The sequence below is a fragment of the Chrysochloris asiatica genome, unplaced genomic scaffold (assembly GCF_000296735.1).
Source record: "Chrysochloris asiatica unplaced genomic scaffold, ChrAsi1.0 scaffold00328, whole genome shotgun sequence".
Lineage (NCBI taxonomy): Eukaryota > Metazoa > Chordata > Mammalia > Afrosoricida > Chrysochloridae > Chrysochloris > Chrysochloris asiatica.
The window spans coordinates 1,815,494-1,833,626 of NW_006408846.1; the positions used below are offsets into that span (position 1 = coordinate 1,815,494).

General features: G+C 41.1%; 1 protein-coding gene across 2 annotated transcripts; it reads left to right on the forward strand.

Moving 5' to 3' along the window:
- The first annotated feature begins 8,651 nt into the window (after positions 1-8,651).
- M6PR (mannose-6-phosphate receptor (cation dependent)) lies at positions 8,652-17,012 on the forward strand. 2 transcript variants are annotated; one of them, XM_006875454.1, is made up of 7 exons: positions 8,652-8,894; positions 12,263-12,439; positions 13,282-13,448; positions 14,705-14,814; positions 15,084-15,214; positions 15,715-15,841; positions 16,760-17,012. In XM_006875454.1, the coding sequence occupies exons 2-7, from the start codon at positions 12,264-12,266 to the stop codon at positions 16,880-16,882; spliced, it is 834 nt and encodes a 277-aa protein (XP_006875516.1). In that variant the 5' UTR covers positions 8,652-8,894; position 12,263; the 3' UTR covers positions 16,883-17,012. The 2 variants fall into 2 exon arrangements, with proteins under 2 accessions (XP_006875516.1, XP_006875517.1); XM_006875455.1 differs by lacking the exons at positions 8,652-8,894; positions 15,084-15,214; positions 15,715-15,841 and having other exon boundaries at positions 12,264-12,439; positions 16,760-16,882.
- The last annotated feature ends 1,121 nt before the right edge of the window (positions 17,013-18,133 follow it).

Here is an 18,133-nt window from a genome sequence, read left to right on the forward strand (position 1 = left end):
AAATATAAAAAGACAAATTATAAACCAATAGCCATATGGCAGACTGAAAGTCTCAATATGTAAATAATTGAGATCATCATCAATAGACTAAATATATCAAATTAGTGACAGAGATCTTTAAACTAAAGGAAAAAGCAAGAAGCAACTCTAAACTGTTTACAATTTGTTGTTATTGTTAGGTGTCCTCAAATCAGTTCCGATTCATAGTTACAACAGAACAAAACACTGTCCAGTCCTGCACCAGCTTTATAACCATTGCTATAGATGAACTTCTGTTGTAGTCACTGTGTCACCAGCTAGTTTTCACTGACCCTCTACTTCACCACACATGAGGTCCTTCTCCAGGCACTGGTCCCTGTACATGACATAAGTACATGAGATGAAATTTCACCATGCTCTCTTCTAAAGAACACTTTGGTTCTACTTCTTCCAAGGGAGATTTGTTCCTTCTTCCGGTTGTTGTTTATTGTTGTTATGTGCCGTGGAGTCGGTTCCGACTCATAGCAACCCTGTGCAGGGTTTCCAAGGCTGCAAATCTTTATAGGAGCAGAAAGCCTCAGCTGGTAGTTTCGAACTGCTGACCTTGCGGTTCGCAGCCTGATTCGTAACCACTACGCTACCAGAGCTCTTTCTGGTAGTCCATGGTATATTTAATATTATTTATTATTCTTCATCACCAACAAAATTCAAAGGTACAAATTCTTCTTCAGTCTTTCTTACTCATTGGCCTGCTTTCAAATGGCTATGAGGCAATTAAAAATACCATGGCTTGGGTCAGGTACTCTTTAGTCTTCAAAGTGGCATCTTTGCTTTTTTGACATTTAAAGAGATCATTTGTAGCAGATTTCCCCAATGTAATATATCATTTAATTTCTTGACAGTTGCTTCCATGGACATTAATTATAGATGTAAGTAAAATTAACTCCTTAATAAATTCAATACTTTTTCCATTGATCATGATTTGTCTTATTGGTTTGGTTGTTAGGATATTTGTTTTCTTTATGTTGAGGTGTAATCCATACTGAATGAAGACTGTAGTCTTTGATCTTTTTCAGTAAGGCTTCAAGTCCTCTTCACTTTCAACAAGCAAGATGTGTCATCTGCATAGCTTAGATTTTGAGTTTTCCTCCAATCCTAGCATCTCATTCTTCTTCATATAACCCACCTGCTCAGATTATTTGCTCAGCATATAGACTGAAAAAGTATAATGAAAGGATTCTGCTCTGGTGCACGCTTTTTCAGATTTTAAACCACACAATATCCCCATTTTCGCTTTGAACAACTGTCTCTTGTTGTATGTACAGGTTCTACATGAGCACAATTAAGTATTCTGGAATTCCCATGTGCTTGATTATCTAGTGCTGCTAAATCAGAAATACCACAAGTTGATGGTTTAACAAACAGACATTTTCTCACAGTTTAGAAGGCTATCAGTTTAAATTCTGGGCACCAGCTCTAGGGGAAGTCGTTCTCTCTGTGTGTCTCTTGATTCTAGGAGGTCCCCAGCACAGATCCCTGTTTCCAAAGGATGTACTGCATGCTTGCTCTTTCTAGGTGGTAGTCAGTCCCTCTGGTATCTGTCCCGAGGGCAGAGTAGATCCCACTTCTCTCTCCTTTTATCTCTTATAAGGTAAAAAGTGTTGCAGACCACACCCCAGGGGAACTGCCTTTATGTTGGCTCAGGGCTGTGACCTGAGTAAGGGTACTACCTCTCACCCTAATCCTCTTACATATGACTGGCTGATCCCATCACATTGCATCATGAGGGATGACTGCACCATTGCACAACTGCCAGTGTGAATCATGACTCAACCCAGTGAATACATATTTTGTTGTTGTTGTTAAGTGCCTTTGAGTCGGAACCGACCCATTTGGTGGGGCACAATTCAAGCCATGCCACCAATCTTCACAATGTTATCCATAATTTGTGATAGTCTACATAGTCAAATGGCCTTTGTAGTCAGCAAAATACAGATAAACATCTTTATAACATTCTCTGCTTTCAGGCAAGATCATCTGACATCAGCAATGATATCCTTCATTCCACATTTTCTTCCGGATCTGGCTTGAATTTCTGGCAGTTCCCTGTCAATGCACCGCAGCAACTTTTTTTTTTAACTTTATCTTGAGCAAAACTTTGCCTGTGTGCAATAACAATGATATCATTCAACAATTTCCACATTATGTTTGATTAGCTTTCTTTGGAATGGGCACAAATATAGATCTGTTCCAATTGGCTGGCCAGGTAGCTGTCTTCCAAATTGCTTGACAAAGACAAGTGAGCACCTCCAGCACTGCATGTTTGTTGTGTTGAGACATTTCAATTGGTGCTCCTTAAATTTCGGTAGCCCTGTTTTTCACCAATACCTTCAGTGCAGATTAGACTTCCCCCTTCAGTACCATTAGTTCTTGATCATATGCTATACCCTGAATGCCATCTAATTCCTTTTGGGACAGTGACTGTTTATTCCTTCCATCTTCATTTGATGCTTCCTGCATTGTTTCATACTTTGTTCATAGAATCCTTAAATATTGCAACTCGAGGCTTGACTTTCTTTTCTTTGGTCCTTTCAGCTTAAGAAAAGCTATGTATGTTCTAAGTTTGTCATTATGTGGCACTGCAGGACTGCTAACTGCAAGATTGGTGATCCAAACCTACCAGCCACTCCTCAACCCTGTCCAGGGTTGCTGTAAGAACTGACTCAACAGTACTTAGTAACAACAAGAAGTTTGTCACACTGTGGTGACTTGAATGTTGCTATGATGTGGAAGGTATGCCACCAGTATTTCAAATATCAGCAGGGTCACCCATGATAAATAAATTTCAGCGGAGCTTCAAAACTAAGACAGACTAGGGAGAAGAATGTGGCAGTCTACTTTTCAAAACTGAGGTCACTGAAAAGCCTAATGAACAACAGAAGAACATTGTCTAATATAGTGCCTCTGAAGATGAGCCCCTCGGTTGCAAGGCATTCACAGTACACAGGGGAAGAGCTGCCTCTTCAGAGTAGAGTCAACCTCAATGACTTGGATGGAGTAAAGCCTTCACACTTTCACTGGCTGATAGGGCACAGCTCAAACTGAGAAGAAACCACTGCAAATATCCATTAGTGATCAGAGAGTAGAATGCTGTCCATAAGACATATGTTGTTGTTAAGTGCCGTCAAGTCAGTTCCAACCCATAGCCATCCTGTATAGGGGTTTCCGAGGAGCAGCTGCTGAGCTTGAACTACCAACCTTGTAGTTCAAACAGCTTTGCAGTCTGGCACATTAACCAACAACCACACCAGGACTCCATAAGACAGATGGTGGTGGTGGTTATGTGCTGTGGAGTTGGTTCTGACTCATAGCGACCCAGTACAGGGTTTCCAAAGCTGTAAAACTTTACAGAAGCAGAAAGCCTCATCTGTTTCCCATGGAACAACTGGTAGTTTCGAACTGCTGACCCTGAGGTTAGCAGCCCGATTCATAACCACTACGCTACCAGAGCTCCTTATAAGATGAAAAAAATTATGGACAAAGATATATCATGCAAACAGTAAGCATAAGAAACCTGGAGTGGTGTATTATTTTGTAACACTGCCCTAGCAAATAACTACAAACTTAGTGATTTAAAACAACATAAATGTATTTACTTATAGTTTGGGAGGTCAAAAGTCTAACATCAAGGTGTTTGCAAGACTGTGCTCCTTGAAAAAGCTTCAGAAAACAAAATCCATTTTCTTGGTGTTTCTAGAGGTCATCTACATTATTCAACTCATGACCCCTTCTTCCATTTTGCTTCCATCCAATCTCTGCTTCCATATTCACATCTCATCTTTCTGACTTTGACTCCATTGTCTCCCTCTTACAGAGGCACACTTGATTACACTGGACTCACTTTGATAATCCAACACAATCTCCCCCATCTCAAGATTGTTAACTTAATGACATCTGCCAAGATTCTTTTGACATATAAGGCAACATATTCACAGGTTCCGTGTGGACATCTTTGCACAGGGAGAGGGGGAGCATTCTTCAGTCTGCCACAAGTGGCTATATTAATATAAGACAAAATAATTCCATAAAGTATTATAAGATATAAAACAGTACATTTCACAGTTAAATGAGTCACTTCAACAAGCATACAGAACGGCAGCAAATGATCCTACACCTAATTATAGAAATTCAAAACATATGAAGTAAAAATGGACCAAATTTGAAGGAGAAATAAATCCACAATTGAAGTTAGAAAAATTAATAGTTCTTCCTCAGTAAATGGTAAAACTATTAGACTACAACAACAGCAACAAAAAATCAGTAAGAATATAATGTTCTCTGGTAGCGTAGTGGTTATGAATCGGGCTGCGAACCGCAAGCTCAGCAGTTTGAAACTACCAGCTGCTCCTCGGGAGAAAGATGAGGCGTTCTGCTCCCGTAAAGATTAACAGCCTCGGAAACCCTGTGCAGGGTCGCTATGGTTCGGAACCGACTCCACGGCATATAACAACAACTACAAATTTAAGAAAACAGAAAAAGAATAGCAACTTAAAACCAAAGTAAAGAGAATTTTTTTTTTAATTCAAGATCAGCATATTTTAATCAAACACTAGAAAACTTACTGAATACATAACAGCCCTAAGAAACTACCAGACAAATTTAGAAAGATAGTATGTAAACACATAATAATTGTAAACAGATAGTACGTGTTGACAACAAGAGCAAAGCAAAAACTGTAACACAAAATTCATACAGAAGAAAGCTGTTGAGAGCTTAAAAACCCTCCCCAATAAAGTTCCAGAGAAGCTCACAGTCAACATATGCAAAGCAAGAGCTGGTCTGGTTTAAAGACAATACTCTACAAGCTACTCTGGTGAATAACCACTGGGATCTTAAAAGCTCACGAACAGCTATCTAAGGTGCTATGGGACTCTCATTGTCCAGAGGCAAGAAGAGTGATGAAAACTGAAGATGCCAGGAAACAGTACAGTGGTCTAATGGACCACTTGAACATCAGTTTCCACAACTCTGGGACCAGAAAACTAGATGGGGCTTGGCTACCACTATCAACTTTTCTGCAGGGGATCACAAGAGAAAGTCTTGGATAGAGTGGTAGAAAATATGAAACAAAATTCAAGATCATAAAAAAAGACCAGGTTTACTGGACAGATAGAAACTGGTGGTGGTGGTTGTTGCTAAGTACCGTGGAGACTGGTAGAACCCCCAAATTATGGCCTTTAGTCACCGTTTAGGCCTAGAACTGAACTCACACCCCAAGATTCAAATTTCAGTCAAGCAATAAATAGGTATTTAGGGTGGAACAACACTAATGAGATACACACACCATACATTCGTCAATCATTCCAGTTCAAAGGGGCAGCATTTGCCTAAAGGCAAAGTTCAGAAGGGTTAGGAAAGAAGGTCAGGAAACAAACACAGAGAGGAACTGGGTAAGTGCTGGCACATTGAGAGATTGCAATCAGATGAAACAAAGTATATAATTTGTTGAATGCAAAATTTATAATTGGCTCTATAAACCACTCAATTCACAATAAAAATTTTCCAAAAAAAACAAACCCGTGAGCTGGTCTAGAATATTAAAACAGTGAATTGAAGGACGTACTCAGAATATCAAGATGTGCCCTCACCATCTTCTCTCCTGCTTATACTGAGCAGGAAGCATCCTCAACACTTAAGGACAAACTCACAGAACTGTTTTCTAAACAAAGTGAACAACTTGTCTTCAGTAGAGAGGATAATGCGTGTGGTAGCTGGAAGGAAAAGGTTTGAGCTATTACAGATGCTAGAATGAAGCACCACAGAAACTAAACAAAGATTACTCATCTATGGCAAGAACCTTGAAATCAGCTCTCTGAGGTGTGAGCTCTGATACAGAACACTCCTAACATTGGCAATGATGTCTTAGAAGCGGTGGAGTGTCCTGGGTTACTTGCAACTCAAAGGACAGGAGAGCCCACTGACACCCACAGAAGACACTCTATTATTACCCAATCTACTCAATTGCATTTCTAGTACTGTTTCCACTACCAACCCATACACATCACTTCTTCCTGCCCAGTGCTACTCCCGACAATGACCAAAATCATTAAATATATATTTAGACTACCAGTTGACTTTGAGTCATCAGCCCCATGCCCCATGTGTTGCAGAGCAAAACTTTTCTCCATAAAAGTTTCAGAAGCAGATTGCTAAACGTTTCTACTGAGACTTCTCTGAGTGGCTTCCAATAGTCAACTTTTAAGTTAGTAGTCAATCACTTAGATATTTATTCCACCCTTGGACTCCACGTATATGTTGTTTTTGTTGTTAGGTGCCATCAAGTCTGTTTCGACTCATAGCGACCTTATGCATAAAAGAAGGAAACATTGCCTGGTCTGGTGCCATCCTCAAAATTGTTATTTGAACCCATTGCTTCTGCCACTGTGTCAATCAATCTCATTGGGGTTTCCTCTTTTTCGCTGGCTGGTCCCTCTTAACAGGTCTAAAGTAAGTGAGACTAAGTCTCACACCATTCTCCCTTCTAAGGAACATTCTGGCTGTACTTTTCCAATACAGATTGGTTTGTTCTTCTGACAGTTCATGGTGCTTTCAATATTCTTCACCAATACAGTAATTCACATATATCAATTTATCTCTGGTCTTCTTTATTCATTATCCAATCATTATACACCTGTGAGATGATTGAAAATACCATGGCTTGGGTTAGGCATACCTTAGTCCTCAAACTGCTATCTTTGCTCTTAAACACTTTTAAGGAGGTGTTATACAGCACATTTGTCTCATGCAATATGTTGTTTGATTTCTTGGCTGCTGTTTCTATGAGTGTGTTAATTGTGGATCCAAGGAAAACAAAGTATTTCATAACTTCAATCTTTTCTCCATTTATCGTGATATTATTTATTGGTCCAGTTGGGAGGATTTTTGTTTTCTTTCCAATGAGGTGCAACCCATACTAAAAACTTTGATCTTCATTAGTATTTTAAGTTTTCTTCCCATTCAGCAAGAAAGGTGGTATTATTTGCCTATTGCAGGTTGTCAAGGATGCTTCCTCCTATCCTGATGCCATGTTTTTCTTCATCTAATCCAGGTTCTCCTATTATTTGCTCAGCATACACACAGTGAACGTATACCCTTGAGAACACACACATATTTACTACAATTTTTAAAAAGCAAACAAACTTGAATTTACTAACTACACATTATCAGTTCTGGAATGGATACTCAACAGTAACCTAGTACAGTGTTGGAATATGGTTGTTGCTCAGTATTTATTGAACTGATAAAAGTAAGACATTAGAAAGAGCCTAAATAGCAAACACTGTGGACTCTGGAGATTATAAACCTGCGTTTTAAATACTGACTTCATAACTGAATATCTGTTTGATCCAGGGCAAGTTATACTTACCCTGTTTCTCTTTCATGCCTCATTTGTCAAATTGGGATAGACTACATCCTCTTAAGGTTGGTGTGAAGATTAAGTGAACTAATAGTTGTTTAATGTACAGCAGTATCAGGCACATGTTGCTGTGAAGCGCATAGAGTCGGTTCCCACCCGTAGCGACCCTGTATAGGGTTTCCGAGGAGCAACTGGTGAACCGCAGACTTTGGGGTACAAACTGACTTTGTGGTCCAGTGTATTAACCCACAGTGCCACACTAGGTCTCCCCCAGGCACATAGCGTTATGTATGTTGCTGTTATTGCTAGTTTGGGTTCAAAGCACTGCACTAGGTCTAACGAGTATAGAACATGAATCAAAACCCAATCTATATCCTCAAACTATGAGAGAGACATACACAGAAGCAATGTACACGTCAAAGCAGAATGAAATTAGACTGAAAGTAGGCACAGACAAGTGGACATTTCGACGGGATATTCACTCTCAAGAGAGTGAATCTAAGAGTTTAAGTGTTTGAACGGAGTTCTGAGAAAGAGCAGGATTTCAAGAGGTGGCTAAGAATGGCATAAAGGAAATCGCAAAGGATCTTAGCATAGGCCAAAATCTAAAATCGTGTTGTTTTCCAAGACGCCAAAAGATGCTGAACGTGATGGTGCGAACCGGGGATGCAGACGAAAACAGAACAGAGGAGGCTGCAGAGTGTTCATCAAGCAAAATGTCATGAGATGGAAGAGTATTGATAATAATATAGGCAATAACAGTAATAACCCGCCCCAAGGTATTGAACTGTAGAAAGAAAACAAAGAGCAAAGGGGTCATTAAGACAGCCAGTGTGGCCACGACCCATTTGCTCCACGATCTCCAGAGACAAGACTTGCAGCCAGCAGAGGGCAGAGTTGCCACTCTCTAAAGCGACGCAATCTGGAAGAAATACCGGAAGGTGGAGACTTGGCTCGAGAACAACTCCCACCAAGACCCAGAGGGCTGGCCGCCTCCCGTAACTTCCGCTTCTGCCGCCCTCCTCCGTCTACTTTCTTCAGTCGACCTACGGTGGAGCGGCCCCAGCGCGTGACCACACGTGACGGGGCGGCTGGGCCTGCAGGCCCTAGAAGGGACCCCCAATGGTAGAAAGCGGTGCGAAAAGGTGGAACATAACTTGAAAACCTCGATGATGATTGGAGTTGATGCAGTTAAACGCCCATCAGTGTTGTCCAATCAACGTCTAGCGGGAGGAGAAAAAGGGAAGATATTAACTAGTTCTCTGATCACATGCCGCGGGGTCTAGTGGGAGGAGCAGTTGCCCAGCGGCTGCTTGGCGCTTCCTGTTTCCGGTTCCCGGAGTGGGGAATCTGCGAGGCACTTAGGGGGACACTGGCCTCTGACACGAGCTCTGGGACCGGGGTCCGCGGCTGGCCACTCGCTGGCCCCGTCTCCCAGATCCAGACAAGAATTCACCGGGGGATTCTGAGCAGTGATTGCACCCTTTGCCCGTGGCACGTGAGTTTGAGGGGGCGTGGAGGAGTGGGAGGGCGGCTGGGGAGCGCTTACACCTCGGCGCCTGTGACAGGAGCTAGGATCGGCTGCCTTGCCCATGGTCCTGGGCAACCATCCGACTAAGGAGCCCTAGGGCAGAATGGAGGCAGACTCGTGAGGGCGGGATATCACAGAGTCCCGAAGGTACCCCACAAGACCAGGGAGGAAATTGACATATTCGAAAGTAAGAGACAGGAATGTTCCCTGGTATGGAATCCATGTGAGGGGTCACTGATTTGCAGAAGGAAGTTTGATCAGCGTCGTAGATGGAGGTAAAGAAAGTTCCATCCAATATTTGGAGGTGGCAGTGAGTGTGGTTTGGTTTTGGTTTATTGCTCTTATTATTTGGAAAGCCATGAGACTAGACTGAGGGAAATTTTCCGGAACCCTACCAAGGAAGAGTTTCTAGGGAAATGCTTGTATGTACGGTGTGGAGACTGAGAACTAATAGAGGATTATCTGCTGTTCCTCTTTGTAAGGAGTTTCCGCTATTGGGATATAGAACCACTCTGAGGCGCTTTCGGGAGCTCTTTCAACTTTGGGCCTTTTAGCTAATTGGAGCGGCCCTTCTGAAATATGTAGGCTTCTGAAGGCAAGGGAAAAGAGAAAGGCTTTTAACCCAAAGGTCAGTGATTCGAACCCATTAGCCTCGTGTCTGGAGAAAGATGTGACAGTCCACTTCTGTAAACACCATCACCTGGGAAACCCTGTAGAACACTTCCATCCTGCCCTATATAGCTGCTCACTTTGAGTTGGAATCAACTCCCCGCACACGAAATCAAAAATGGCAAATGGCCCTGGCTAGTCTTAAGGGGTGGAGGAGTGAGTGTCTCAAATGGCCCAGTTTCTGGAGTAATAAATGGCCGTCCCCATAAAGGAGAATGTGATGTATTACCACATAGATCTGTGGTTGTAGAATAAGAAAATTGGTAAATTTCAAGATCATAAAACCCTGCTGTTTACTTCCAAAACATCTAAACACCTTGAGAATCCCAGTGCAGCACACTTTAAAAAGGAATACTTAGTCTTTGCCTTGTTGCACCCCTATATTTGTTATCAGAAGTTTTCCAGAAAATATCTATGTCCAACTTCACACACATATGACATGTAAGTGGGTAAGCCCAAACCAAACCCATTTCCACTGAGTTGATTCCCACTCATAGCAACCACATAAGATAGATTAGAACTGCCCCTTGGTTTCCAAAGATGTCATCTTTACAGAAGCAGAGGGCCACAGCTTTCTCACATGGAGCTGTTGGTGGATTTGAACTATGACTTCCTTTTGATTAACAGCTGAAGCCCTTAACCACAGCACCTTTGCAGATATATGTATATAATGCGTGCATACACACACAAGAGGGAGCTTCAGAATATTCTTGAAAATATGATTTAAAAGATAATGGATCTTTTTCACAGATTTTCTGAAGCTGTGTGTGTGAGTATATGTGATATACATCACCAAACTTGAAGCAGAAAAGAAAGAAAACGAAATGTAATTGCCATGCCATTCTCATCTTACCTTTTTGAACCAATAAGCAAATGATAAATATTTCAGCCTAACTAATGCTGAAGGTTGGTAGTTCAAGCTCACCAGCTGCTCCTTGGAAACCCTATACAGGGTCGCTATGGGTCGGGATCAGCTCATCAGCACTTAACAACAACGATGCTGAATGTAGGGTGTTTAACCCTTCATCACTTCCCAGTTGTGTGAGTTTCTTTGTTCTGTTTTGTGGAAAGAACAGCCTTCTGTATCGTCACCTCTTCAGAAAACTGTTCCTGGGAAAGAGCTGAGAATGTTGACATATTAAATTAGATCCTGAAAGAATATAAGAAACTTGGTGTGCCAAATCTATATAATAACAAAACATGCCTCCTGTTTGTTGGCAGTAAATCAGCTGCTCAAATCTGTGTGTTGAGCAGTGGATTAATTTGGAAGGTAGAAGGGAGGTTGAGATGTGAGTTTTTTTTTAATTCCACTTTCTAGTTAACTGTGTGAGGAATCACTTTCCAAATACCTTTTGTGTCAAAAAGAAAGCATAGCTTTGACTGCCTACGCTCATCCAAAAATTAGTGTAGAAAGGGGTATTCATGTATCTTTAAACTCATTAGTACCATTTCACTTCTACCCATTTCAAGTTGAGTCAGTGGAAAACAAGTTATAGGACTTTAAAGAGTATTCAAACTCAAGTCAGATATATAGTTTGAAAGCATTTTATTCAAGTTTATAATTATATCTTTGTGTCAGGAAAATTAGTGATACACTTTTATGCTTGTCCCTGCGTGGCACAAGCAATATGTAATCGCCTACTAATCTGAAGGTTGCTGGTTCAAACCCACCCAGTAGTACTTAGGAAGAAAGAACTGGCAAATCACTTCTATAAAGATTACAACCAAGAAAATCCTGTGGTGCAGATCTGTTCTGTAACATATGAGGTCACTGTGAGTCAGAATTGATTCAGCCACACTGCTTTCATTTTTTAAATAATGGCTTGAGGAATTATTGATAGATACCAGAGTGAAGTCTTGTTGCAGGGTAAATCATGTGTTCTGGGTAGGAAGATGGATTAGAGAAAAGAAAATGAGTTTGAGAAATAGGAATCTTTGTGTTTCCGTTCTTATGATTATAGAAGCCAACAAGTGCATTAGATTTACAAAATAGTAAAGTGTCTTGGTGATTCCCACGAGTTGTCAGCAATTTGGAACATAGACAGCTATACTTAGTGGATAGAAATCTAGTAGATAGAAATCTAGTGACTAGTAGAGCCTGAAAAGGTGAGTTCTGGCAGTCAACTTCACACTACTCATTTTGTCCTAGTGAATGTTCTCCCTATAATTTATATGCTGCAATTATTTTTATAAAGAAGGTGAACCATTCAAGTAAATGGAAGTTAAGTTATAGGTACTGTGTCAAGCTGCTGCCACTGTGCCAACCCATTTCGTTGAGGGTCTTCCGCTCTTTTGCTGCCCCTCCACTTTTCCAAACATATCCTTCCCCAGGAAGTTTCTTAGCACAGAGACATGAAAATGTATTACTTACAATTTTTAATGTACTACTTTTTGCATATAGCCTTGGTGTGGTGCTGTTGGATAAGCACTGGACTGGTAACTACAGGGTCTGCAGTTCTAACCCACTAATTGCTTGTAGAAACCCTGTCCCGGGTCCCTATAAGGAGGAACCAAGTCGATGGCACACAGCAACTTACTGCATATGCCAAAGATTCCTCTACTTGCTGCAGAATTGAAGTACCATTCACTCATTACACATCTGTTTTATCTCTTTCTTTTCTCCCCTGATCCCTCCCTTCGCCAACACACACACTCTCTCCCAAAAGGATGCTCCCCTTCAGCTGCTGGAGGACCGGCCTGCTGCTTCTGCTTCTCCACGCTGCGGCTGTGAAAGAAACCTGGCAGGCAGAAGAAAAAACCTGTGACCTCGTAGGAGAAAAAGGCAAAGAGTCAGAGAAGGAGTTGGCTCTACTGAAGAGGCTGAAACCACTTTTTAACAAAAGGTAAAATGAGAGGAACCGTAAGGGGCTCAATTTGAGATAGTCTTTTGCCTCTTACTGATTTTATTTCAATATTACTATGGAGAGAACATAGGTATAATAGCCTCTTATAGGAGATGGTTCTAATCTGTGTGTTAGCAGTATTGGTATTATTTGGCCGGGGTACCTTTCCAAGAGGGAACATTGTGGCTCCATACGATAAGCACTGGACTGCTATCCACACAAGGTCTGTGGTTTGAGCCCACCAAACTCTATATGGGGGAAAGATGAGGCTTTCTGATCCCTCAAAGATTTGAAGGCTTGAAAATCCTATATAGGATTTGCTGTGAGTCGGATCCAATGTGACGGCACTTAACAGCCATTTTTCCAAGAGACCAGCTTTTAGGAATTCAGTCATGTTTGATATCTAAATATAGTGGAACTTCAGAAGTGTAAGATACATGTGTTTAAGCCTGTATAAAATCATCATAACTCTCAGGAAACTTCTTACATATTAATCTGTAAATAATTGCCGTCGAATTGACCCTGACTTAGGGTAACCCCATATGTGTCAGAGTAGAACTATGCTCCACAGGGTTTTCAGTGACTGGTTTTTCATAAGGAAATCACCAGGTCTTTCTGCCAAGACACCTGTGGGGAAAGGTGATCATGAACAGAGACTCTTTCAGTCAGTCATCATCAGCAATCATGATGGTCTATCGTGGTCATGGATTGCTTAGGATTCAAAAATTACTGTTTACTAGTACATTTAGCCATAATGCCACCTAAGTAAACCAAGCATGCCTGCTCTTCCTGAGGTTGATAGCTAATCATTTTCTTTTCTTTCTTCTCACATCTCCTTACAGCTTTGAAAGCACTGTGGGCCAAGGCCCAGATACATATATCTATATGTTCAGGGTGTGCCGGGAAGCTAGCAACCACACAGCTGGAGCAGGCCTGGTGCAGATCAACAAAAGTAACGGGAAGGAGACGGTGGTAGGGAGACTCAATCAGACTCACATCTTCAATGGAAGTAAGACTCTCTCTATTGATTGACTGATCCCAAGTCAGTCCCTCTGTCAATCTTATATATCTTAACTTTCCCCAGGGTCTGTAGCATATCTTGGTCTGTGCAGGTCAGCAGGCCTGCGATGGCAGTAAACCACAGGATGTCTGTGTGTCCACAGCTGTTTGTTTTATGTGTTTGTTTTAAGGTTAATGGAAAGTTTATGCAAAAAGAAGACTCTAGTCAAATACTTACTTAACAAATACTTAACTTTCATACAGGCATAAAAATGCTAGCCACTTGCCAGTTCTCTTAAAGTAATCAAACTGCCAGTTAAACTTAAGTTCAGCCTTTTTTGTAAATCAGTCAATCTACAGGAATTCACCCAACAACTTTTGCTGTGGTGGTGGTGGTTCTCAAAAATCATGAAGCTCTTTTTGCTGCTAGGACTATATTGAATACCTGTATTCTAATTTCCTACCTTTAAGCAGACAAATCAGTAAGTTATTTAGTGTACATAGTTGGTGCTTTAGTAGAATAGTTTGGGTTTTTTTAACAAGTCCATCATATTTACTAGATCTGTGACCTTAAAGAAGTCCTGGTGTGGTGTTGTAGGATAAGCACTAGACTGCTAACCGCAAGGTCTGTAGTTCAGACCCACCAGCCACTCCTCAGAAACCATATACAGGGCTCATGATGAGTTGGACCCAACTCGGTGGCACTTAACAATAACATGACCTTGAAAAATCATTTCAAAGTTTTTGTCTTGTTTTTTCATATTTAAAATAAGGTGAATTCTTACCTTAATCACCTTACATGATTGTTGCGAGAATTAAATGAGATATTTTGCTAAAGAACTTTGAACACAGTGAATACTAAAGAAGAAATGTAGTCCAGTCTTAAAAGAATTATCCACTTTGAATTTACCTGTGGCTAATTTTAAATCTTAGACGGGCTCCCCTCTGCTACCCAGTGATTGTATGGACCCTCTTCTTTTGCTGTTAACAGGTGTTCAGAAAATGTGAATCAGTATTAAATAAAGGTATGGATCATAATTAGTGTTAAACTATCAGTTGTCTGCCTTTAATGCGGAAAATTAGGATTATTGTTATAGGAGTATCTGATTCTTAGTTACCTTAAGAAAGCAAGTTTTAACCTGACATTTCTGATATGTAGTACTCACTGATAAGGGTTGTTTCAATTAATATTCATCTCACTGAATCCTTTAGTTCCACTCTGCCTTTTCCTGACTCCCTAGTTGCATTTTTCTTGCCCCTTCTCAGGTAATTGGATCATGCTGATCTATAAAGGAGGTGATGAATACGACAACCACTGCGGCAAGGAACAGCGTCGTGCAGTGGTGATGATCTCCTGTAACCGACACACCCTAGCGGTGAGGCATCATGGGGTGTATAAGTCTAGGAAGATGGTGATAGGATCAGCCTGAGGTAGGAGAAAACTTCCAGAGGAGGTGAGATGTGTCAGGGTGAACATGAGAAAACTAGGAGTTCAATTTTTATGTCATAAAACACCCATGTACCATCATACGTGGAAAGTAGGTTATCGAACCAGGAAGAGCAGGTGGGGTTTGTTTTTTGTGGGTTTTTTGGATAGAAAACACTTTACCTCTTAATTTGTTGGGCTCTGTCCTCTCATCATTAGGATAATTTTAACCCTGTATCTGAGGAGCGAGGCAAAGTCCAAGATTGTTTCTACCTCTTTGAGATGGATAGCAGCTTGGCCTGTTCCCCAGAGGTCTCCCATCTCAGTGTGGGTTCTATCTTACTTGTCACGTGAGTACCTGATTTCTTTCATCAATCCAAGCCATTTTACTAAGTCAAGAATAACTCTTTGGTGATACATGGGTATGATTTGTATGTGTGCATTATTACTCCAATTTAGAAGGGAGAACTCTAAAAATACAAGTTAAAAAATTAGTAGGTTTAATATTTTGTGTCAATGAATATTTGTATTCTGGTGCTTTCTTTCTTTTCACTGTGGATAGCCGGGCAGTTTTTAATTCTGCCCCATTAGATTGTTAAAACTTCGGGAGAAATGGGATCATATACAGCAGTGAGTCAGAAACACACATATTATGTCTCATTGTTTCTGAATATTTTGCTTCTCTCAGGCTGACTTTAATTGGTTATCTAAGGAAGCTACCAACCCCCATTTCCATTGGGCATTACCCTTTGTTACAGACTACAGCACAGAGATTGTAAAACTATAGAAGTTATTAGTAAGTTTTGGTATTTCTCAGTTTTAAAGTATAGCTATCTTTCTTTCTCCACAGGTTTGCATCACTGGTGGCTGTGTATATTATTGGGGGGTTTCTATACCAGCGACTGGTGGTGGGAGCCAAGGGAATGGAGCAGTTTCCTCACTTGGCCTTCTGGCAGGATCTTGGCAATCTAATAGCCGTAAGTAACAAGGAAACTGAGTCTTACTCTGTTTAAAAGGTTGGGTGACAAATTGTCCTGTTGTTCAGGACTGAGGAGTTTCCAGAGACATGAGCATTCAGTGCTAAAACCACAGAAGCCCCAGGCAAACCAAGAATGTTGTCCTAATACAAAATTAGTATAATATCCTAGTTCTTGTCCTCAAAAGTCCTTACTAGTCCATTAGAAGATGATCTCATCTCCTAAAATCCTTACTTGTTAAAGGGGTTTAGTGTGGTACTATAGGATCAGCATTGGACTGCGAATCACAAGTCGGTAGTTCAAACCACCAGCTGCTCCTCAGCACCCTATACATAGTTGCTGTGAGTTGGAACCAACTCAGCAGCATTTAACAACAGATGAAAGGAATGGAGGAATGCTCACCAAAAGTTTGTGGCTCATACCTACCAGAATCTCTAAGGGAGAAAAGACCCAGGACACAGCAATCTGCTCCCAGTAAAGATGTGTTGTTGTATGCTGTCAGTTCCAACTCAGCAACCTTACAGAAAGATTGAAACTGCCTCCTAAGGTTTCTTAGGCTGTAATCTTTATGGGAAGAGATAGCTGCGAAGTCCTTTCTCCCAAGGAACTGCCAGTAAGTAGGAATCGTCAACCTTTAAGTAAGCAGCTGAGAACTTAACCGGTGCTCCCTCTACACTCATTCCCATAAAGAACCCCTACGGGACCTCCTACTGTCCTGTAGGGTCATGTGAGTAAGAATTTGGAAGAAAGAAGAGTCTAGCTCCTTGGCTTCCTTTTGAACATCTGAATCTTGCATCTTTGGTATTTCCTTCAATGTCCCTGGAGAAAAGCAGTTCTTGCCACATCCTTAGACCATAAAAATACCTTGCTTTGCCCTAAAGTTGCAGAGTCTGAGTTCTCTCCTTTTTTCCCCTGTAGGATGGTTGCGACTTTGTGTGCCGTTCTAAACCCCGAAATGTACCTGCTGCGTATCGCGGTGTTGGGGATGACCAGCTCGGGGAGGAGTCAGAAGAAAGAGATGATCATTTATTACCAATGTGATAGCACTGTAAATGTCCAACCTCTTCAGCACCCCCAAACCAAAGCATACTCAGCCAGATTTCTCAAGTGTCTCCACTCATCCAACCCTAGGCACTGCTCTTGCTTTACAGACTGCTTTATTTTTATCTTCCCTTTTGCTCCCCTATTTTGTAGGCTAGAGATAATAGGGTCAGTGACTAAGAGGCTACTAGACTCTTGGCATCCATAGGTACAAACACAGTGATCATAATGGGTAAAAGGGTATTGTAGGCTCCCTGACCCTTTCTTTTTTAAATACCTTTTCACAAGTTTCTGAGACACTGGATTTTTTTTTTTTTTAATTAAGGCAAATTTTGGTTGCTTTCATGCTGTTAGTCTACTGTAGGTTCCATGAGAATCTGCATGGGATTTCTTGCTGCTTGGAACTACTTTGCAGTGATCACTTGGTTGCAGTCCAAGTTCTAAAGCACTGCTATTTGGTCTGAACCTGGAAAGGTCCTAAACTTGTTTTTCCCACCTGTGATTAGGGCAGGAAAATGTGGATAATTCTCAATTACAGGATTATAAGGTGTCATATGTTACATTGGAGTAACTTTATAGCTTGAACTGGATCATCCTGGATGTGTTCTTGACCATTTGTATATAGCCAGAATACCTAATACAGAAATCCAGTCAGTTGACAGACACCCTACAGCTCACAGGGATTCCAGTAAAGGGAAGTCAGTTTACCTGGTAGAGGGATCTTCTTGGCCCTGCTTACAGTAAAAGCTGGCAAAGCTTTTTTATTTCCTAAAGGATTTCCTTCTACCAGTATTTCTAAACGTATGCTGCACTTTCTTACCAAGTATAATTTTGACTCTTCCTATGTCCCCCATAATTACACAGAAAGGGAATGGAAGCAAAAAAAGTGAGGCAGCTAGGGCTCTGCTGTCCTTTGGTCTGGGTACAGAATGCTGTCCCATCTGCCCCTTCTGCTGGCTCAGGGAGGTGTCTTCTCGTCACATTTTTGTGGTACTTTGGTACGGTGTTTTTAATATTTCTGTTTAGGTCATGTGCCCCAAAGTAAACCCCTGGGCCACCAGAAGAGTACAGGGAGGACCCAATCAGCAGGGAGCTGCTTTTATAGGCTTTAGAGGGAAAACGAACTTACTTCATCTTTGAACTTTCGATACTATAGGAATGAGTTTTCTTTGTAAACAGAAAATTATGTTATAAAAGTGACATCTTTTTTATTTTTATTTTTGGTTTGCATCCCATCCCCACGCTGGTGTT